The sequence below is a fragment of the Harpegnathos saltator genome, unplaced genomic scaffold, assembly GCF_003227715.2.
Source record: "Harpegnathos saltator strain DR-91 unplaced genomic scaffold, Hsal_v8.6 scaffold254, whole genome shotgun sequence".
Classification (NCBI taxonomy): Eukaryota; Metazoa; Arthropoda; class Insecta; order Hymenoptera; family Formicidae; genus Harpegnathos; species Harpegnathos saltator.
Genome location: NW_020230044.1, coordinates 63,255 through 85,000, shown reverse-complemented (window position 1 = coordinate 85,000; position 21,746 = coordinate 63,255). Strand labels below are relative to the sequence as shown.

At 40.8% G+C, this 21,746-nt stretch overlaps 4 protein-coding genes and 1 long non-coding RNA gene across 8 annotated transcripts in view; 3 read left to right on the top strand and 2 right to left on the bottom strand.

Annotated features, from left to right (window-relative positions):
• Positions 1 to 3,997, top strand: part of LOC105182136 (serine-rich adhesin for platelets) — an 8,900-nt gene extending 4,903 nt beyond the window's left edge. The window contains exons 7-9 of the mRNA XM_025299160.1: positions 1 to 2,904; positions 3,085 to 3,350; positions 3,460 to 3,997. The exon at positions 1 to 2,904 is cut by the window's left edge and continues 1,644 nt beyond it. Coding sequence (XP_025154945.1) covers positions 1 to 2,904; positions 3,085 to 3,350; positions 3,460 to 3,591 — 3,302 coding nt within the window. The 3' untranslated portion in view covers positions 3,592 to 3,997. The remainder of the gene's footprint in view (positions 2,905 to 3,084; positions 3,351 to 3,459) is intronic.
• A 188-nt stretch (positions 3,998 to 4,185) lies between these two features.
• LOC105182134 (nuclear pore complex protein DDB_G0274915) lies at positions 4,186 to 6,950 on the bottom strand. 2 transcript variants are annotated; one of them, XM_011139334.3, is made up of 6 exons: positions 6,774 to 6,949; positions 6,654 to 6,693; positions 6,381 to 6,552; positions 6,076 to 6,162; positions 5,966 to 5,993; positions 4,186 to 5,905 (listed from the first exon to the last, which is right to left on the bottom strand). In XM_011139334.3, the coding sequence occupies exons 1-6, from the start codon at positions 6,850 to 6,852 to the stop codon at positions 4,296 to 4,298; spliced, it is 2,016 nt and encodes a 671-aa protein (XP_011137636.2). In that variant the 5' UTR covers positions 6,853 to 6,949; the 3' UTR covers positions 4,186 to 4,295. The 2 variants fall into 2 exon arrangements, with proteins under 2 accessions (XP_011137636.2, XP_011137635.2); XM_011139333.3 differs by having other exon boundaries at positions 4,186 to 5,993; positions 6,774 to 6,950.
• Positions 6,951 to 7,724: 774 nt separating this feature from the next.
• Positions 7,725 to 8,491, top strand: LOC112588625 (uncharacterized). The gene is made up of 2 exons (XR_003112962.1): positions 7,725 to 8,005; positions 8,224 to 8,491. It is a non-coding gene; the product is annotated as an uncharacterized LOC112588625 (long non-coding RNA).
• A 3,347-nt stretch (positions 8,492 to 11,838) lies between these two features.
• Mtr4 (exosome RNA helicase Mtr4) lies at positions 11,839 to 16,659 on the top strand. 2 transcript variants are annotated; one of them, XM_011139336.3, is made up of 10 exons: positions 11,839 to 12,038; positions 12,150 to 12,251; positions 12,558 to 12,800; positions 12,889 to 13,096; positions 13,241 to 13,507; positions 13,645 to 14,476; positions 14,561 to 14,733; positions 14,834 to 15,265; positions 15,508 to 16,045; positions 16,325 to 16,659. In XM_011139336.3, exons 1-10 carry the CDS (start codon positions 11,941 to 11,943, stop codon positions 16,480 to 16,482), a joined length of 3,051 nt encoding a protein of 1,016 aa, XP_011137638.1. In that variant the 5' UTR covers positions 11,839 to 11,940; the 3' UTR covers positions 16,483 to 16,659. The 2 variants fall into 2 exon arrangements, with proteins under 2 accessions (XP_011137638.1, XP_011137641.1); XM_011139339.3 differs by lacking the exon at positions 11,839 to 12,038 and having other exon boundaries at positions 12,767 to 12,800.
• A 224-nt stretch (positions 16,660 to 16,883) lies between these two features.
• casp (Fas associated factor casp) lies at positions 16,884 to 21,215 on the bottom strand. 2 transcript variants are annotated; one of them, XM_011139341.3, is made up of 12 exons: positions 21,041 to 21,215; positions 20,540 to 20,608; positions 20,066 to 20,354; positions 19,765 to 19,942; positions 19,414 to 19,690; positions 19,199 to 19,340; positions 18,946 to 19,091; positions 18,700 to 18,854; positions 18,433 to 18,628; positions 17,955 to 18,058; positions 17,522 to 17,847; positions 16,884 to 17,328 (listed from the first exon to the last, which is right to left on the bottom strand). In XM_011139341.3, exons 1-11 carry the CDS (start codon positions 21,077 to 21,079, stop codon positions 17,523 to 17,525), a joined length of 1,920 nt encoding a protein of 639 aa, XP_011137643.1. In that variant the 5' UTR covers positions 21,080 to 21,215; the 3' UTR covers positions 16,884 to 17,328; position 17,522. The 2 variants fall into 2 exon arrangements, with proteins under 2 accessions (XP_011137643.1, XP_011137642.1); XM_011139340.3 differs by having other exon boundaries at positions 17,535 to 17,847; positions 21,041 to 21,079.
• Positions 21,216 to 21,746: the final 531 nt, after the last annotated feature.

Below are 21,746 nucleotides of genomic sequence, written 5' to 3'. Positions count from 1 at the left end.
CCAAGCTGAGCAAGAGCACCGACATGTCAGACAATTCAGCGATGAGTCGAGAGACGAAACTGAGCGACGTGCTGGGCTCCAAGTCCCAAGAGCAACACAGTCACGTGCGCGACTCCGCGAGCTATGCTTCCACGAAGAAGCTGGACGTGGATCAGTTCGTTCAGTCGTTTCAATATGAGGTGAAGGAGGCGATGAACAACCAGCCGGAGCGCAACATCCTAAACGCGAGCACCGACGATATGTTCACCGGCAAACGCGACGACGCGCACACTTACGTTTCTTATGCCAGCAAGGACAACAAGAAGAGCAATACTGTAGCGTCCACCAACACCATGGCCAGCAACAAGCCGATGGTGCAGCAAAGCGTAGTGCCACGTTACTCGCAGACATTCGTCAACACGTCCAGTTACGAGCAGAGCACAGCGACGGAGAATCATGCCAAGTCCACCACTACCATCGCTCACAACGCATCCAATATCAACATCGTGTCGTGGACGACGCTCTTGCCGTCGTCCAACGGCGGCGGCAGCGGCAACAACCCGGTGCACTTCGAGCATGCTCCGCATCCAAGCAATAATACCGAGGCGAAAAATATCTGCGACAACTACAGCTACATACAAGCTCTGCACAAAGAGAATCCGAATTTCCCCAGTCATGTGTTGGCTAGCGACAGTTATCCCAACAGCTCGACGATCTCCGGGATGGATAAGCCCAGGGGGAAGATGGAATCGCAGAAACAGTCTTTCGTCGATCCCTCGAAGAATAGGAATGATCCGTCGAACGTCACGTCGGTGGCGAAGCAGAGTAGGATGCAGAATCAACAGAATGGTAACAATTACAAGTATACCGACAGCGGCAAGAGCAAGAACAAGTACGCTATGGACTCCTCGGATTATATGTCGAACGAATACACTGCCATGGATCAGCAGCAGCAGCAGCAGCAGCAGCATACACCGAAGAACCATCAGAGCCTATCATCCAAGCAAGAGAAGACTGTATACAACATGCCGAGTTACGATCCTCAAATCAATTTCGATTTAGCAGAGAACAGCATACAAATCAAATATTCCGTCGAGGCTTACGCCGGTGCGAATTTCAAATATACCGAGAAGACTCAGCAGCAGCAGCAGCAGCAGCAGCAGCAGCAGAATCAACACAAGTATCAGCCGTTAAGCCAAGGTCAAATTTCCAATTTGCCGCACGACAGCAGCAGCAGTTACAACAGCGACATGAAACATGGCCAGCAGCAGCAGCAGCAGCAGCAGCAATCGCATAACAACAGCGGCAATAACAAATCCAAGGGAAATCAGCATCAGCACGCGATCAAGGCGCCGGTTAACTGGATGATGACACCGGAGGTCAAGCACAATACTAATATCGATATTATCCTACCGCCGATCGGCAAGGAATTAGAGTTCTGTCCGAACAATCTGTTCGCTCAGACATCCAACTACAATCAGGTTGGCACGCCGAATCAGTTTTACAACAATTACGACGTCGCTGCGCACAGTTTCTCGAATTTGCCAGTCCTGCAAAGCAACGATCCGAAGCGACCGACAGATATCTTTTACTCCGAGGAACAGCCGTTCCCTTGGTCGCCGACGAAGAGCGGTGTGCACAACGTGGAGCACGGACAATCGTCGGTCAAGTGCATCGACCAGCATATTGTGCCGTCGAGTCTGCAGACTCTGGTGAGCGACCTCGATCTTGGTGTCAATCTGACGGAAAAGCAGAACTTCTTGTTCGGCGCGGCGCCGTCTTCTAGGCTCACTGCGGAGCCGGGCAAAGATGTTATCAAGGAAAAGGAGACGAACGTGCAGGGGCGAGACTTTCATGTGATGCTGAATTCGCAGAACGCTCAACATCCGGCTTCCACCACCTTCCTGTCCGTGAGTCAGCTTGTGGAGCACGAGAAGGCGGAGAAGTCCCATCAGCAGCAAAATCATCAACATCATCATCAACATCATCATCCGCATCAACATCAACATTCGCAGCAGCAGCAACAGCAACAGCAACAACAACAAGCCAGGAAACATCAGAGAAAGAGTAACACGAGCCCTAGAACTACCAGTAAACGACATATGGACATTCGCAAGTCCACGACGACCAATGACAGCTTGCATCAACGACACGAAGAGCAAAAATCGTCCGGGAATGTGTTTACAGAGCAGAACTATCAACAACCACCGCCGCCGCAACAGCAGCAGCAGCAGCAGCAGCAGCAGCAGCAAAAGTATCAGCAGAACAATGTACATTGGAGAAATAGAAATTGCAAGAGCAACTACACCGCAGAGGCGTTAATTGGCACTAGCATTCACGACGGTAGTCATCAGGATAAACATGCGTCAATCAAGTTCACGGCGAATTATTCGCAAAACAAATTCCAGAGCAGTTTATCCAGCGCGGACGCCGCAGTGATGCCGATAAACTATTTCCCGAGCGCGGATGATGGCACTGGTTACGGTCAGATGATGAATCAAAATTTCAACTCGTACGCGTACTCGTCTAATGCCAATTCCATTTACCCTTCGAGCAATTTCATCACCAGCATCTCCAATGCACCCAACAGCTACATGATGCCGCTTCATGAGAATGCCACCGATTATATGGAGGCGAACAGTTTCCTATTATCAAACGTGACAAGCTCATCGAATGCCAGCACGGTCAACACTTCCGACACGAATACGACCTCCACCACTGCTAATACGGCGAAGAATCATTCGCCGCATTACGGGAAGTATCCCAACTGCGACAAACGTTCGTATTCAATCGCCGCGAAGAAGGGTAAGCGAAAGCCTCTCGACGGTCCGATGCAAAACTTGGAGTTCCCCCCCTTGTCCAATACAAATTCACCATTGGAAGACTACCATCACTCGACCGGCTTTCTACCGCCGCCGCCGCCGCCGCCGCCACCGCCACCGCCACCGCCACCGCCGCCACCGCCACCGCCGCCGCCGCCGCCGCCGCCGCCGCCACCACCACCGCCACCTCCCTCGCTACCGCCACCACCACCTCCGCCACCACCACCTCCGCCACCACCACCACCGCCACCACCTCCGCCTCCACCGGCACTACCACCGCCATCAGCACCACCACCACAATCACAAAATCACACTCAAACAAATGTCTACGCCAAGACTGCGAATGGTCTTCCGCCACCGCCACCGCCGCCGCCAGCCGTAGCGGGGACTCAGGGTGTCACAATCGTAGGTGCATCAGGTTTTTCGATGAACTCCAACATGGTGCGAGGAGTCGTTTCGAGTAGTCCGATGGCGATGCCGCATCATCCATCAGGCACCAGTCTTACTAACTTCAATCTGAGCACAATATTTCCTGAAATGAACGACAAGGTAAGTGTACGATCTCCGTACAGTCGAGCCCAAACTATTCGAAGTTGCGGTTGCTACTTTTTCAAGTTTAATCTCTTATGAATCTATGTAATCTCCATGGTAATTTCAGGTTACCGGCTACAAACCCTCAAATGGTATACCACCTGGTCTGTCGCAAACGTCTAATCAGCCTACGGCTTATGCGCAACGAACTAATTACCCATCGAACTCCCTGTGTCATTTACCGCAGGTCTGTTTATAGAGCTCGCACGCAGTCCGTATCCGATTATACGTGAGTCTACGGATAGCGTATATATATGCAGGCTGTCTGACAACGTCAGTAACGCTTCTATACCAACTTCGTCAGCATTCCGTGTTCCGTGTATTGAGAAGGGATATCTATATATTGAAAAAGGGAAGATTATGAGCGAGTTATACACAAGAGCGCGTTGAAAATGAAATCGAAGTACGTTAGAAGCTTACACTTCGCTACAAAGTTATAACAAACTTATGTAGCGCAAGGGAAACGAAGAAATGAAATTCTTGGCTGTCTCTAACAATCTCCAGAAAGATAGTTAGTAACGGTATGTCGGAAAAGTTTCTACAGGCAGCACGACACTCGTCAGATATCCTGCACGATACTTGTATTTGTATGAAAGCATGCGGTTTATTAGTAGCGTTTCACCATATGCTCCTACTACTCCTATTCTCCTTCCATCTTAGTAGTCTAATCTATTGCAAAATTCTATGAATAGGTTCATAGTTTGTGATACGATTAATCAACTTTTGTACATATGTACATTACTGTATGATTGATTAACTTAAAGACGTTAATACGGAAGAAAAAGTTCTCTTCTTTTTCCAACCGGAATTCATTTCACAGGTCGACAAAATATTTTTACATCCATGTCTTTACCATATTATACACTCGATACTTGTTCACGGAGGCAATTCACACAAGTCAATTCACTTTATGTCTTTAGAAGGAGGTTTCAGTGGTATTTTACCAATGGTGAACTTTTCGGCCAAGAACATGCTCTTTTCGTCGTCCGTTAACGCATTCTCTGCGCTGTAAACGCTGTCATCGATAATATTGCTAATTATGGTAACAGCAATCGATGTATTGCCGAACGGAGACGCGAGACTGGTGATGCCGGTAAGTTGATTCTGCGCAACACTGCTAAACGGCGTGCTACTTTGCTGTGTCCGCGGTGCGAACGGATTTGTCGTTGTCGTTGTCGTTGTCGTCGTCGTCGTCGTCGTCGTCGTCGTCGTCGTCATTGTCGTCGCCGTCGCCGTCGCCGTCGTTGTCGCCGCCACCGTCGCGGCTGCGGTCGTGTTAATTGCACCGAATGGCGAGGCACCGAACATTGGCGCGGGAAACGGTGAAGCATTCGGTACATTTACATTCGAGGAAACAAAGGTAGTTCCTACATTCGCAAACAACGAATTAGAAGACGTAGCCGCGGCACCAAACGTGTCGCTCGCGTTCGCCGCAGCCAGGCCGAATCTCGCACTGCCAAATGGTGCCGACGAAGTTGTGTTTGTGGAGCCGAATTGTGAACTCGTTGCAGTGACGAACGGACTGTTAATAACCGGTTCTTCGAACGGTGTATTGTTACCTATCGGTATAGTAGTGGCGGTATTCTGAGCACCAAAGACGTTCGGTGCGGCGGACACGGTAGTTCCGAAGGTATTAGCGACAGGTTGCTGAGCCAAACCAAAAGCCGGCGTTGTGGCAGCGACTGATGATGCTCCAAAGCTCGGCGCTGTAGTGGAAGTGGATATCCCACCGAAAACTGGCGTCGTAGCCGGTGTTACGGTAACAGCGGATGCTCCGAAACCAGGCGTCGTAGCAGCGGCGGATGTGCCGAAGATACCGCTCGATGATATTGCTGGTGTACCGAACGTTTGAGCGGATGAGCCGAACATCGAACCGGAATTACCGGTATAGTTAGCCGCTCCTCCGAAAACCGGTGCTCCACCGAAAGCGGGTAATGTCTTTTGCTGACTGAATAATCCGGCGTTGAAGGGACCAGACGACGTGGTAGCGCCAAAGAGTGAATTCGTCTGGGTGTTTGACGAGGTACCACCGAACAAGCCCGCGGTGGTGGTTTGCGTTGTTCCAAACAAAGAAGTGTTCGCCTGGGAGGTCATCGAACTGTTGAACAACGAGGTGGAGGACGTTGCACCACTGTCGAACGCCGACGTGGTTGACTGCGAGCTCAGCTGGTTCGCACCGCCGAATACGTTATTACTCTGACTGAACATGCCTTGGGACGTTCCACCGAAAATCGCATTAGATTGAGATGCGACAGTCCCAAACGCCGGCGTGTTCGTTGTCCCATTGAAAATTGAGCTGGTGTTGGTTGCGGCGCCGAAGCCGAGATTGTTCCCAAAGGTCGGTGTACCGCCGAACATGGGAGCCGTCGTATTATTGTTGGGTCTTCCGAATATCGACGTATTGCTCGAGGAGGCGAATCCTCCACTGAATGAATTGCTGGTTTGTACACCAAATGTTTGTTTCCCAAATACGTTATTGGCTGGTGTGCTATTAGCTAGACCTAGCTGAGGTGCTGCAAGAAAGGAACGAGATGACTTGTCAGTTGTTGCGTCATTATTTGGACCCAACCCACCTTTTTGACCACTTCCCAGAAGCTTTTTCTGAAACAAGACATCTGATGATTAGATTTTATCTACTAGTAAAAGCAATTATAGCAAAAAAGAATCATGATGTACAACGTACCAACATGGTTATCGTCTCCCGATTCGGATTTTTCAATGCATCTCTCTTAGCCTTCATATCTTGGCACAGTTGTTGAAAATGCAGTTTCTGAATGAAATTATATAAAAGCCTAACATATATTATGCATTACAATATTATGCACGTGCGCGCGCGCGCACGCATGCGCACACACATACACACATACATACGTCATGAACATATTCTAACAATATGCTAAGACAGAAAAAATATTCTAGATATTTTTTAAATGACGTAAAGTTTTGTTTTCTTTGAATAATTTATATATATATGTGAGTTTTACTGACTGCTTGTTCAACAATGCCATTTTTCTGCGCTTGGTACATATCCCATCGAACTTCCTCTGGAGACAAATCCTCCATACCTGGGATACTGGGACGTTCTTTGAGTGGTGCAAAACATGACAACAACCATTGTCCACCTCTTTCAGCAAGTAAAACCTCTTTTGCCACAATGACCCTAACATTGTACGGAAATAAATATAATAAAAACTGATTTTACTTCTCAATAAAGGGACATCACATAAATAGACAATTGCAACAAATTCTTGTGATACTTACGCGATTTCATCCTCGTTATACAAGTCTGCTTTGGGACCACCTATTTTTAAAGTTAATAATAATGTTAAGGCAAAAAGATATCAAGTTATAATTTAAAGATATTGCTAATATTTGCCTTACCAAAATGATTAACATGTTCGAATTGACAATATTGTCCGTAACGACAATTGCCTTGCCGATAAAATTTGCAGATAACCATTTTTCACACTCCTAAATTGTGTACATACGTCTAAAACACACCAAACACTCACTCTCTCTCTCTCTCTCTCTCTCTCTCTCTCGCAGGCTGCGTTCCGAAATTCATTGCCAATGCTGAAAATCTATACTATATGTGACACAAACTATGTATTTTCAGTACTGGCAGTGAATTTCGGAACGGAGCCTATGGGTCCGTTCTTGGCCGTTTTCCAGCTATGACAAGTGGCCTATTCTTTTTAGCTGCACTACTGAACTGGTGCAATAAGTTAAAGCGAGAAAAAATATAGTTGTCTCATTGTAACTTATTGCACTAGTTCCGCAGTGCAGCTAAAAGGAACAGACTATGACTGCGTTCCGTTTCATGCATTATGCGCGCATTTCCTACAGTATATGTGACATGAACTATATATAAACGCGCGCATATGCGTGAAACGGAACGAGGCCCATACGTTTACACGGCTTCTAAAGCCAGCGGCACATGGTGCTTGTTTTCGTGCTGGATTGCTTGCTGGATGAAAATACTGCGTTCTGATTGGTATATTTTCGAAGATGGATGGAAATGCACCAATCAGAATGCAATATTTTCATCCAGCAAGCAATCCAGCACGAAAACAAGCGTCGTTTAAGGCCGCTGGCTTAAGGGCAAGAGCACAGGCTTTTGCATAACACATAATACATAACGCATAAGAGAATAAACCAATTAGTTTTCTTCATTTCCCTCCTCAGGATAGAAATGAAGAACTCTGATTGGTTGATTCTCTTATGCGTTATGTAGAAGTCTGTGCTCTGGCCTAATTGGCCGTATACGACCGTATTCTATGACTTTACGACTCTGGCTGCGTTCCGAAATTCGCTGTCAGTACTGAAAATACATGGTTTGTGTCACGTATACCATAGAATTTCAGTGCTAGCAGTGAATATCGGAACGCAGCCTCTATTGTAGACGATCCTAACTTGAACGACAGCGATTACGACCTCTCAAGCGACTACCGCCACGACTCTACGACCATATTTTATGATTCTACGACCCCATTGTAGACGAGGCATTCCAATCCAATTTCAGCGACTATTGTAACGACTTAAGCTACAATAGACCAATCAGAGGAAAGATTTTATATATCACGCTATGTAAACAACGTGGGAAAATGATATCGGTGTGTAGACGGCACTTATTTATTCATTTTTGATAAAGTCACCTTCGCAAATTTCATCAGTGTCACAAGGATCAGTGATAAAGAATTTATCAGCAAAATCGCCTACTTGCAATAAAAATTTTATTAATATTTCTGAAGGCAAATGATTGATAAATTACTATTTTCCACAGAAAACTTAATCATTAATTACATTCTTAACACTTCTAAATAAATTTCAGATGGCGAGAATATTGATCCAGCAAATAAGCATAACCTCAAAGTGCCTAAAACATATATCAGAAAAAGAAAGAATATAAGTCTTGATGTGAATTCTCTAATTATGGAATCATCACAGGCTGTTACTGCAGCCTGTTCAGCTTTGCCAGCATTGCTGAACAGTACAACTTCTACGCCAGATACAGAAGAAGAGAAAAGTATGGTGACAGTCTTATTACATGGAATAAAACGTGTACCTATGCAACAAAGAATAAAATGTTTTATCAAACTGTTGGAAATATTGGAATCATTTCAACATGAGTGAATAATTATATAGTCATTGCTGATAGAAAATATTAAAAATATAATTGTCCTATTATAGCATATGTTATAGTGTAGTTGGATTCTATATGGAATATTGTCAGCAATTAGCAGAGAAAGTTATGTAAATGTTATAAAATTGATCTGATTGGTATATATTTTTAAATTCAATCAAGATTAAAAGCATACCATCAATCAGATTCATGTATTTTTACACAGTTGCAAAACTTTCTTCTCTATATTCTCTATATAACAGTTGTACTGTTAAAAGAAGAAAACTCAATATGAATATTAAAAGTAATACTTTTGTGGAACATACAGTTTAATTATGAAACAATAGCCTTGCTTTGTGGTATCAACAGATTTTCATAAGATATATCATCTTATATATCTCCTCTTTATATATCTTTTTATATATCTCCTTTTTCTAAGAAAAGGTCTGACAATATGGCACAAATAATCATATTGGACAGGTGTCATTCGTGTCATACTAAAAAATTCTTCATGATCTGTCTCATATGCCTCTTTGAATTGTTTATTGAAATATCCTAAATAATCTCTGCTTCTATTTATAGGTCTTATCCACTATCTTCTTTGTCTTTTTAGTTTTAGATATAAATATAGCGATATTAAATTCAAATGGTAAGCATTTAATAACAAAGAAATACTACAAATTGCACGGAATTCCATTATATTTCTATTTCAATAACACACATAAACACAATCGATCATTCGTATTATTGTACGGGCAATATCCTGCTCTCTGATTGGTTTACACTCCGATCCAGCGACTAATTGAACTTTGTACAAGCATCGCCATAGGACCCAGCTCACGACTTTACGACTTTACGACTTCACGAATTTATGACCCCATTGTAGACGTAGCATAATGGAGAATTCAATTCTCGACGTAATGTGAATCCTCCATTATACTCCACTTTCTGTACTTTGCATAATAACGTATCACATATGTTTCGAGAGAAACGGATGGTATTATCCATTCGTTGTATTGCGAATGATAATTTGCGTATACGTTTCACTTGCGACTGTCAAGAATACGCTTCTAGGGATTTTCCATTGCGATTAGTCGAAACCTGCCTTACTTACATATACGCAAGTAGTTCAAGAATAGGGCCCATGGTCTGTTCTTTGTAGCTGCATTGTTGAACTGGTGCAATAAGTTAAAGTGGGACAATATAGGGGTTTTCTCACTCTAACTTATTGCACCTGTTCAGCAGTGCAGCTACAAAGAACAGGGTACCTATCATGGAACTCGTCGGAATCGATTCCGATCGGAATAATTCCGTTTCCCCTAGAAAAGACAATAGAAATTTAGGAAATAACGGAATAAATTCTATCGGAATTGATTCCGACGAGTTTCATAATAAGTACCGAGACCATATGTAACTACCGTAGTTAGTGCAGTCTCGAATCCGATTAGAGTATATTTTTAGATCTAAAAGAATATACCAATCGAATCAAAGAATTCAATAACTACGGTTGTTACTAATCCGGATTAACCTTGCCGTGTAAACGTAGTTAATGACATGCTAAATTACACTGTGGTACGGTCGCGAGCATAAAGATTTGTCACCGTTTTTTTGCAACTTTCGGAACGCATCCCGACTCGAGAAGAATGAGAGTCACTGCTCCGCCTGTGGAGCACGCCTGCGCAGTGACTCACGACGAAAGGTGAGAAATGAAATATACGCGGTGGGACATATTATAATAATACAGACTCAGATAAAATGAATACTCCAGTATTAAATGGAAATGAGGGAACACGGAACAGACAAGAATCATCCGATGTAAGTCTTATACACCGGAGGACATCCGAAAAAGGTAAAACACGAACTTAATTAAGAGAATTAAGCTGCATTACGATAGTTACGATTCTGTTATACATTTATATATGATTTATTGTTCCAGCAACAGCCATCTTCTATAGCAGAAGCAATGATATTAGATACAGAAGCAGCTGTTATAGCGAATTTTGAATTTTTGGGACATACAGACATGGACATGGAAGAGGAAGAAGGAGATGGAGACAATGAAATTTATGATGCAAATACAGATACCAACATATATGTTAACAAATAGCGTAAACAATATCATTAAAACGCAAGATGATAGTAAGCGTTATTTGGTTTGGTATCTGTATTTGCATCATAAATTTCATCGTCTCCATCTCCTTCTTCCTCTTCCATGTCCATGTCTGTATGTCCCAAAAATTCAAAATTCGCTATAACAGCTGCTTCTGTATCTAATATCATTGCTTCTGCTATAGAAGATGGCTGTTGCTGGAACAATAAATCATATATAAATGTATAACAGAATCGTAACTATCGTAATGCAGCTTAATTCTCTTAATTAAGTTCGTGTTTTACCTTTTTCGGATGTCCTCCGGTGTATAAGACTTACATCGGATGATTCTTGTCTGTTCCGTGTTCCCTCATTTCCATTTAATACTGGAGTATTCATTTTATCTGAGTCTGTATTATTATAATATGTCCCACCGCGTATATTTCATTTCTCACCTTTCGTCGTGAGTCACTGCGCAGGCGTGCTCCACAGGTGGAGCAGTGACTCTCATTCTTCTCGAGTCGGGATGCGTTCCGAAAGTTGCAAAAAAACGGTGACAAACCTTTATACTCGCGACCGTACCACAGTGTAAAGCCAACGGCACACGGTGCTTGTTTTCATGCTGGATTGCTTGATGGATGAAAATACTGCATTCTGATTGATGCATTTCCATCCATCTTTGAAAATGTACCAATCAGAACGCAGTATTTTCATCCAGCAAGCAATTCAGCACGCAAACAAGCATCGTGTGTCGCTGGCTTTATTGCACTAGTTCAGCAGTGTAGCTATAAAGAACAAACCCTATGTCACTCACTGAGCACTTTGTTTTCTGAACATAGCCAATCAATGGCTGCGTTCAGACAACACAACGGTTATACAACGGTTGAGTAATTCGTCAACGTTATTGGTCTGAATGTAAGGATCTAACAGTAAGGACCAATAGTTACTAAGCGCTCAGTGAGCGCTTTGTTTTCTAAACGCAACCAATGGCCGCGTTCAGTAGAACAAAGTGATCAGAGAGCGCTTAGTGATTATTGTCTGTGATTGGAGCATTCTTTTAGATTCTTCATAGACCCAGAAGTATTGACCAATCAGGAGCGAGATTCAATGGAAAATCTAGTAATGTTGTCCAACTGTTGAGTCTGCTGAATGCAGCCATTGAATGCACCCATTCACTGCTAGCACTGAAAATCTATAATATACCTGACACAACTTATATATTTTCAGTACTGGCAGTGAATTTTGGAACACAGTCCTCGTGTCGTTGAGCGCGAAAAACGTGTTCTCCTACTGAAATAGTACCGAGTCAATAATAATTACAAATATATACATATATTATGGCAAATGTTATTGAAGATTTGTTTGATGTTTTCGACGAGCAGGGTGACGAGTCGGAAATCATTCCACTACCCGTGAAATCAGATCTTTCGTTGACGTAAGTACGCGGTATTTCAATATAACCTAATTCAATATAACCTAATTCAATATAACCCAATTGTGATAATATCTTTCAAGGTTCGATTATTTATTTGAAGTTAATTTGCAGAAAAAGTGAATCAGATGGAGCTATAAAGCGTCAACATGACAAAGACGATGACAACGTATTGGTTAAGAAAATACGACACGATCCAGTCTTAGATGAGATCAAGTAAGATTTTATTTTTTTTTTAATAATTATTGTATTTTAACAATTTGTAGATGTTGCATATGATACATTGGAACATATAGTTTGTGTGAATTTTCATCCTGAATATCTGCAGACATCATTTGCATTTGGTTATATTTTATCATTTAATTAATATAACTCATTTGTTTTAACAAGTTTTATACCGTGTAGTGGCTATCAGTGGTACAAACAAGAAGTCAGTTTGACATAGAACATGTAAAAAATATAATACAAGTACTTTTACTTATCACAATAGTCAAACAATTATGTAGCATGTTATATTTTCAGTCTAGAAGAAATAGCATGTCGTATAAAAATACATACCATAGAGTCTATAGAATCTTGCACACACGAGGTTGCTGTGCCTTATGAACAGGAACTTGTGCCTTTGGAACGTAAGGAGAGCAAGCCAGCAAAGGAATACAAATTTATACTGGATCCATTCCAAAAGGAAGCAATTTTATGCATTGAAAACAATCAATCTGTTCTTGTTTCAGCACACACATCAGCTGGCAAAACTGTTGTGGCCGAGTGAGTACATATCGTACGTTGCTTTTAGAAAATACTCTTGGATAAACTTTTTCTAGCAGTGTCTATTTCATCATCATGCATCTCATAGATATTCGATAGCGTGCTCACTTAGAGAAAAACAAAGAGTAATATATACCACACCAATCAAGGCACTGAGTAATCAAAAGTACAGAGAATTTTATGAAGAATTTAAGGATGTTGGATTAGTAACAGGTGATGTTACTATAAATCCTACAGCCAGTGTATTGATTATGACTACTGAAATTCTACGTAATATGCTTTACAGAGGCTCGGAGGTATGTTAGTACGTTGGTATTATTGTAAGCTACTGAAGCAAAATATATTAAAATAAATTGAATGTTTTATTAATAACATTCTCTGGTTATACTTTAGACCTAGTTAGCGTAGGTTCTTTTATTAAGCATATACAAATGACACAGGTGATGCGAGAAGTTGGTTGGGTAATCTTTGACGAAATTCATTATATGCGTGACAAAGAAAGAGGCGTAGTATGGGAAGAAACACTTATATTATTGCCGGATAATGTGCACTATGTATTTCTTTCTGCTACCATACCTAATGCACGGCAATTCGCGGAATGGGTAGCGCACTTGCACAAACAGCCCTGCCACGTGGTATATACAGACTATAGGCCTACGCCGTTACAGCATTACATATTTCCAGTTGGCGGTGATGGGATTCACCTGGTGAGTTTACCTTGTACTATTCATGAAACGTTTAAGGGTGATGAGAAGACACTTACGAGCTTATTTATCTGACAAAAGACACAACTACATGCATGTACGCTAAACATATTTGTTATAAAAAGAAAAAAAAAAAACAGGTCGTGGACGAAATGGGTCATTTTAAAGAAGAGAATTTCAACAGAGCTATGGCATGCTTGCAAAACATGGGCGACGCAGCTAAAGGCGATACAAAAGGACGCAAAGGTGGCCTACGCCCTTCGAACAGCGGACAGACGAATATCTTCAAGATGGTAAAAATGATCATGGAAAGGAATTTTGCACCCGTAATAATATTCAGTTTCTCAAAGAAAGACTGCGAGGTTTATGCCATGCAAATGTCTAAATTAGACTTTAATACATTGGAGGAGAAGAAATTGGTGGATGAGGTTTTCAATAATGCTATAGATGTTCTCAACGATGAGGATAAGAAATTACCGCAAGTGGAAAATGTGTTGCCGCTTCTGCGACGCGGAATAGGAATCCATCATGGTGGTCTTTTGCCGATCTTGAAAGAAACTGTAGAGATATTATTTGGCGAAGGTCTGATTAAAGCTCTCTTTGCTACCGAAACGTTTGCCATGGGTTTGAACATGCCTGCGCGAACAGTTTTGTTCACGGCGCCCCGTAAATTTGACGGCAAAGATTTTCGTTGGATCACGTCAGGCGAATATATACAAATGGCTGGTCGTGCCGGTAGGAGAGGCTTAGACGAAAAGGGGATTGTGATATTGATGATAGATGAGCAAGTTAGCCCAGTTGTTGGCAAAGCTATCGTTCAAGGAAAGCCAGATCCAATTAATTCCGCGTTTCACTTGACTTACAATATGGTTCTCAATCTCTTACGAGTCGAAGAGATCAACCCAGAATATATGTTGGAGAGAAGTTTTTTTCAATTTCAGAATCAGTCTTCTATTCCGGTTTTGTATAACAGTAAGTCGCTTACACACGACAATTGATACTTGTTAATACTTTCAATTGTAGCACTGTGCATGTTCGCTTTGATCATGTTTTTAGGGGTGAAGGAACTGTACGCCGCTTACAATATAGTAAATGTTGAGAAATACGAGGAGATATCTTCATATCACGATATACGGGAACGACTAAACCGACTGAGCGGCGAGTTTCAATCCTTTCTGACACAGCCAGAATATTTGCTGCCATTTTTGCAACCTGGGAGACTAGTACAAGTACAGTTTTACAATCAGAGTTTTACAAAATCGAATATGCACACCTCGACCATGTCACATGAAACTTTTGAAAAGTCATTGTTTGTTATACGTATCGCAGGTGAAAAATGAGATTGGAACATTCGATTGGGGCATTGTGGTGAACTTTAAGAAAAAAAATCCAAAAAATCCGGTAAAAGACAAGACTGTTATCATCATCGACATCTTACTTCATATATCGAAAAAATCTAAAGAGGGCAATCCAATTCCATGTCGCGACGGTGAAGAAGGCGATGTGGAAGTGGTCCCGATTTTGCATAATTTAATTTCCCAAATAAGTGCACTCAGACTAAAATGTCCGAAAGACCTCAGGCCACTCGATACCCGGAAAAATGTACTGAAAACAATACAAGAAGCGAAAAAAAGATACCCAGAGGGATTACCGTTGCTTAATCCTATCGAAGATATGAATATACAAGATGAATCTTTTAAAGATATCGTAAAGAAAATCGAATTGCTAGAAGAAAAACTGTATGCTCATACTTTGCACAAAGTACGTGACAGACAAACTATATGATCCGATACGTAATCTCAGCCATGAAGTATAGAAAATGTACTTATTACAGTATTTACTCGTTAACGGTGCAAATAAATTTACGTGATAACACTTTGGCATCGTTTTTCGCGAAATGTCATATTTGTTTCACTGTTGTATTTTCAGTGTCTCGATTTAGATGAAAAAAGATCAACGACGGAAATCCTTGATATTTTAAACGATTTCACTATTATTTACAGGATCCTAATATAAATAAAATATACGAGCAATTCTTGCACAAGGAAGAACTAGCCGCGAATCTTAAGCGAGCTAAACAGGAATTGAAAGAGGCAAAGTCGATACTACAGATGGACGAGCTCAAGTGTAGGAAGCGAGTTTTAAAGAGGATGGCGTATTGCACGGCGGCGGACGTTATAGAATTAAAAGGACGTGTAGCTTGCGAACTAAACGGGGCCGACGAATTATTATTAACAGAAATGCTCTTCAATGGTCTCTTCAACGTTTTAAGTGTACCACAGATGGTAGCGTTGATTAGTTGTTTCGTATGTGACGAAAAATCGACCGAGATGCCCAAAAGCACGGAGGAATTGAGAGGTCCGCTCAGGCAAATGCAAGATTTGGCTCGAAGAATAGCGAAGGTTTCGACAGAAGTCAATTTGGAGTTGGACGAAGACGCGTACGTTGAAAAATTTAAGCCATATTTGATGGACGTAATGTACGCTTGGTGCAAAGGTGCGTCGTTTTTACAAATCTGCAAAATGACCGATATATTTGAAGGTATGATATATTTAGTATATATTTCACATGACGGAAATAATAACGGAAATCCATATAAAACTATATCCTTGAGAATTGCTTGACAAAAAAGTGTCAAAATCTTCTCCTAGTGTTTTTATGAATTACGAATTTTATGAATTTGGAACCGCTAGAGCTATAAAGTATAATTCTAAAATATATAATTCGTATATACGCATTCAAATAATTCTCCAGCGTTCGTTGCATGTTTTACACACACACACACACACACACACACACATATTTATTTATTTATTTCAGGATCTATCATCAGATGTATGCGTCGTTTAGAAGAGGTATTACGGCAACTATGCCAAGCTGCGAAAGGCATTGGAAATGTAGAACTAGAGAACAAATTTAGCGAGGCGATCAAACTTATTAAGCGAGATATTGTATTTGCTGCTTCTTTGTATTTATGATGTGTATAAAAGGTACTAATAATGTTGCGAAACCTATTTATATATATTCATTTTATGACGACGTTTTCTTTAACTGCATCGTAACTTTCGTTGTTGTGTCGTTCATCCTTTGAGTGGTGGTATTCGTTTAGATATACCCCTACGGTATGAAGAATTCAATTGCGAACAAAAAAAAAAGATAATCAATGTCGATTAGTCGCTGAGACTCTGATTCCAGTTGCGCGAGTGCACATGTAGTACATACGAAGTCGAGAGAGAGAGAGAGAGAGAGAGAGAGAGAGAGAGAGGGTGGGAGGGAGGGAGGGAGGGAGGGAGAGAGAGAGAGAGAGATGGGGGGGGGGGACAGAGAGGCGGTACACCTTGCTCTCCGCTGACATATTATCCGATGGTACTGGTTGTTGTATGTGGAGACAGCCCGGAGTCGTCGATCCTAAACAGTCCATTATCTTGTACAAATTGCGCGTCGCAACATCTCAATAAATTTTGTATCGTAATTTTTCTCAGCATCCAATTTATTTCTGGAAATTTAAAGTGTATAATATACGTACGTGTGAAAAGAGCTGTCTCCTTTTCCTCTCTTTTATAAAATAAAATTACATTCGACATACGATTTAATTGTATGGAATAAGTTTAGCGTAAAAATCTAATTGTAAGATAAACAACTCAATATAATTGCTGACTATCTTGAGATTGTTAAATAAATACAGTTGTAGAGTAACGCGATACTTAATTTCTACATTTGAATTTAATTACATAACATATTCTTTATCGTTCCTCTAGAATTACTGTTTCTTGCGGACAGAACTTGAGTTCCATTAGGGTAAGCTTCGAGTCCATGGATGTTAACTGTAATGAAAATATAACATACGTCTGACATATTGGCGAGTCGCTAAAATACTTTCAAGCGACATATTTTTCCACAAGATCCTTTTCCTTAAGAGAAAACTCTCTCTTTTCAATTTAATCGTGGAGAAAACGACTGACATGTGTGAAGAATCGTACAAATAAATATCTATGTGATAAGAACTCAAATGCTTACATCATCTACTTACATCCCTTCGAGGCCAACTAGACAAGAGTTTATATTCCTCTGTTGGATAACCCTCCACAATTAGGAAATTAAGAAGCGTCTGTAGCGGTGTGTCTGACTGAAATTTACGTTCCAGGAATTTTCCAGCTGGCAAGCGTACTTTTACTTTCATCACGCCGTCACCCGCTTCTTGTTGCGGCTCGGGTGGTAAGCTGGATTCTACAGCTTGTCTATGAGCCTCTTTTCTCGCTTTCTCAGCTAGCCTCTCGTTTTCGGCTTGTTCTTTCATTTTTTTCTCAAGTTGTTCTTGCATTTGCTTCGCTTCCTCTTTCGCTCTAAAAATATAATCAAGAACATAATGTTTATTCTGTCCAACATAAATTATCTACGCGCAAATACAAGCACTGCATATTCAACAGATCAAACGAATGTTTCCAGTTACCTGTCGGCTGCCAAGCTTTCTTGATACGCTCTATCTTGTTCCTGTTTGACTCTTTCTCTAGCTTGACGTTCTTCTTCAACGCCAATATCAGCCCGTCTTTGTTCCTATTTTAAGAATGAATACTGTATGTAGTACAATTTATATTTATATTTGTGTGATTACGCGCGCGCGCGCGTGCGTGCATGCGTGCGTGCGTGCGTGCGTTATGTATATAACGCACGCACGCACGGCACAGTTATGTATATATTACATATTAGGATACTTGGTATTCCAAAACCATTGGACGTTTCATTTATTGTACTTAATCTTTATCAACCAATTTTGAGACAATTCTTCCTTAAAAAAATATCAAGCTAAATCATCATCGTTCATCGTTCATCAAGTTATCTATTTATTATAATATCATATCTTTGTATCTTGTAGCTTTCCGTTAAAATTTTATCAAAATATTTTTCAACAATATAAAAAATGTACGCACCTGGAATACATCAACAGCCTGCACCAAGTTTGTCAGTAACTCGTTAACTCCCACATTGCCATGTACAATTGTAAATATTTCTGTGTTAGATCTAGATCTCATGATGATCATGAGAGCTGGCAAAGTATCAACGTCTATGCTTGTCACAGCCAATGAACCAACAGTACCAAGAGTTTGAGTCACAGAATAGAGAAATCTAAGAATCGCAGACGAATGTTTAATGTAAAATAAACTTCGCTCGACGTCATATGTTTTCGTAGACTGTACCTTTCTTTGTTAGATTCAAATGTGATATCCCAACCCCACACTATAAAATTCGCTGAAAGAAGTTGGAGCACCGTTTCGAAGCCTAACAGTTGAGTACAAAAAACATTTGCTAATACGCTGTTATCGTGGTGCAAATATACAGCCAATAATTTTCTCTGTAACAATATAAGAAATAAAGAACTGGTATAATTCCGACACCTTAAATCTTCGTTATATAGTTATGTAGCGCTAAGATTCAAGACAGACCTCTTTCGCCGGTTTCAGACACGATTCCTTCAGTGCATCCTCGAATGTACCGGCAAAGAATTCCGGATGCGCCGGTCCGTATCGTTTCTCGAATTGTTCCGCAAAATGTAACGTACCCATCATCTCATCCATAACATTTTCTGGCACTGTTTACGGACGAAAAGAGGATGTATTTAATTTTCATTAATATCAATGTTACGCGCATATTGTTATTTTGGTAAAATAGTAATTATTTTTATCTTAATACACTCACTGAGACGCTCTACTTTAGTGGATTTAACATCGTCTATGAAGATGTCATCCTCGACATTAAACGATTCGGTAATATCTTCCAATTCCTCCACGTCTTCAGGTTCATCGATGGAACTGTCGCTGTCGACTAGATTTACAACTTTCTGAAATAATACAAACGGTATATTATGAGGAAATATAAGGAATTGCGGAAATTAAATTCCGCCGAGACATTACCTTCTTTTCTTCCTTAGCTGGGAGCTTTCCGACAGACAAATCATGTTCCGGATAACAGATTCCACTTTGCGCCAATACTACAGTATCATCTTTTAGCGTGCTAGGCCAACCTTTCCACTGTTGATTTCGTACAGGCACGTCTATTAACGAGTAGACGTCTGTCTTTACTTCTAACACAGTATGTGTGCCAGGAAACTTCAGCTTGTACGTTTTATTATGTACTTCATCCTTTACATTCAATGTGTAAGTCTGAGTCATACGACCCGATAAGCTCACGCTAAAATAACAAACATTGATTATTTCATGAGTAATGATCACGGAATTGCGTTAGCAAAATTTTAAATAACTTACGTCTCACGAGCTAGATCGCAATCCTGCGGTAACGATGACATATACAATATGTTTTCTCTAGGCAGATCTAATGTTCCCAATGACGTATTTTGTGTTCGTGGTTCCTTCATCCAACCGCGAAGATGCTGTTGACAGGGTGCTACACTTGTTTGTTGCCATATAAGCTGCTTAAGGTCCTCTTAAACATACATTTTCACATTTATAGCTAAACTTATCAACCAAGTTTTATTTGTTTTTGTTGATCTTTGCTGATCTCCCAATGTCTATGTATAATCTGTATACAATACAATGTCTCTCTTACCCAAAGTAGACGACTCGGGCATATTTATCTTATAAACACTATTATGGTAGTAAATGTGGAATGTGAGTGTCCCGTTCCTCATACAACTGTTAGGTCTACTCGTCCCAGGTTTCGCACTTTCTATTATGTCTGCTTTTATTGTTCCCATTTTTCTCGAAGTTTGAGATGTTTGTAATATGGATGAAGATGAACGTGGCGTCGTTTTAACTTCCTCTAACATTTCTATATCTGGGCCGATTTCAGAAGGTAGTTGTTGAGTATCCTGTGGCATGGCTTTGTTCACCGCAGCCTAAGTACAAAACATATATATATATGTGTACATACGATACATACATTCATGCAGCACACACACACACACACACACACACACACACACACACACACACACACACACACACACACACACACACACATATCGTTACATTTGTATTAATTGCTACTTCTTGTACAACATAACTATATACTTATACTTACTAATAAATCCCAATTTGTTTGCTCCAAATATACAATAGCATCTCCAATATCATCGATTCCAGTGCAGGCCTACAAATGGTACGAATTTTATATTTGAGATATTTTTATAATTTAGGGTGACATTTATATTTGAAAACAAAAAACAACAGAAATAGAACACAAGTGAGGATGTAGTAGTTTGATTGTACAAGGACAATTTCTACAAAAATACATAATTGATTTCAAGAGCAGTTTAAATTTCAAAATAAACGGTATATGTAAAATGACCTAACAAAGAAATAAACGGACGTTTCAGCGAATTTCGTTAAATTAATAATACGAATGCATGCAGCTTGTTTTATCGTCTACACTCTCTACATTTGCGCAAGAAAGAAATAGATTTAGCTAAATTCTGTTTCGAATGTCTACAATTATTGTCAATGTCATCTGTACGTAATTTCCCTAACCTAACAATGCATTTACGTTGTGCAACAAATAATGTGCGTGCAATCACTAGATTACCTGAAAGTCAGCCAATATCGCGTCCCGATTTTCAGCCATCGTGATAAAATTCTGATTGCGAATTACGGGGCGTATGAATTCCGTGACGTTCGAAGCACTTCTTTATTATATTACAACTTTTACACAAGTAACATGAACAACAACTGCAAGCCATTGACGTCCTGAGGCAGGTCTACCTAAGCCGTTTATAGTGACGTCAGATTATCTGAAACATTTGTTCAAGATATGAATTCAAACTTCCCTATGACTTAAGCCCGGTCCAGAATAGGTTGCAAACACTCGGTTGCGAGTTTGCGAAAGATGGCAACTACTGGTTACAAAACGCTATTTTCAGTTGTAAGAGATAGTTGCGGTTGCTAAAAGAGAGTTGCTCAACTTTTAAGACCGGTCCAGAATAGATTGCAAACATCCAGTTGCGAATTGCGAAGAGTAACAACTACTAGTTACAAAGTGTTATTTTCGGTCGTAAGACAGTTGTGGTTGTTAAAAGAAAGTTTCCCAACTTTTAACTTCTTGGCGACGGCAACCGGCAATCGCAACTGTTTCTTACAACCGAAAATAGCACTTTGTAGCTAATAGTTGCCATCCTTCGCAACTCGCAATTGGGTGTTTGCAATTTATTCTGAACCGGGCTTACGACTTCTGGACCCTGATTCTCGAAAATTTGTGAAAAATATCATATACGATATTTCATCAATGGGGCGAT

Bases quoted from the DNA above. Each gene is read 5' to 3' on its own strand.
- LOC105182134 (XM_011139333.3), bottom strand. From the start codon at position 6,852: ATGGTTATCTGCAAATTTTATCGGCAAGGCAATTGTCGTTACGGACAA. The intron at 6,694-6,773 runs GTAAGGCAAATA...CTTTAAAAATAG, and splicing joins CGAACATGTTAATCATTTTG to GTGGTCCCAAAGCAGACTTG. The intron at 6,553-6,653 runs GTAAGTATCACA...GTACAATGTTAG, and splicing joins TATAACGAGGATGAAATCGC to GGTCATTGTGGCAAAAGAGG.
- casp (XM_011139340.3), bottom strand. From the start codon at position 21,079: ATGGCTGAAAATCGGGACGCGATATTGGCTGACTTTCAG. The intron at 19,943-20,065 runs GTAAGAGAGACA...TGTATGTTTAAG, and splicing joins GCCCGAGTCGTCTACTTTGG to AGGACCTTAAGCAGCTTATA. The intron at 17,329-17,534 runs GTAAGTAGATGA...TTTTCATTACAG, and splicing joins CTAGTTGGCCTCGAAGGGAT to TTAACATCCATGGACTCGAA.
- Mtr4 (XM_011139336.3), top strand. From the start codon at position 11,941: ATGGCAAATGTTATTGAAGATTTGTTTGATGTTTTCGACGAGCAGGGT. The intron at 12,252-12,557 runs GTAAGATTTTAT...TTATATTTTCAG, and splicing joins CCAGTCTTAGATGAGATCAA to TCTAGAAGAAATAGCATGTC. The intron at 12,801-12,888 runs GTGAGTACATAT...TGCATCTCATAG, and splicing joins GGCAAAACTGTTGTGGCCGA to ATATTCGATAGCGTGCTCAC.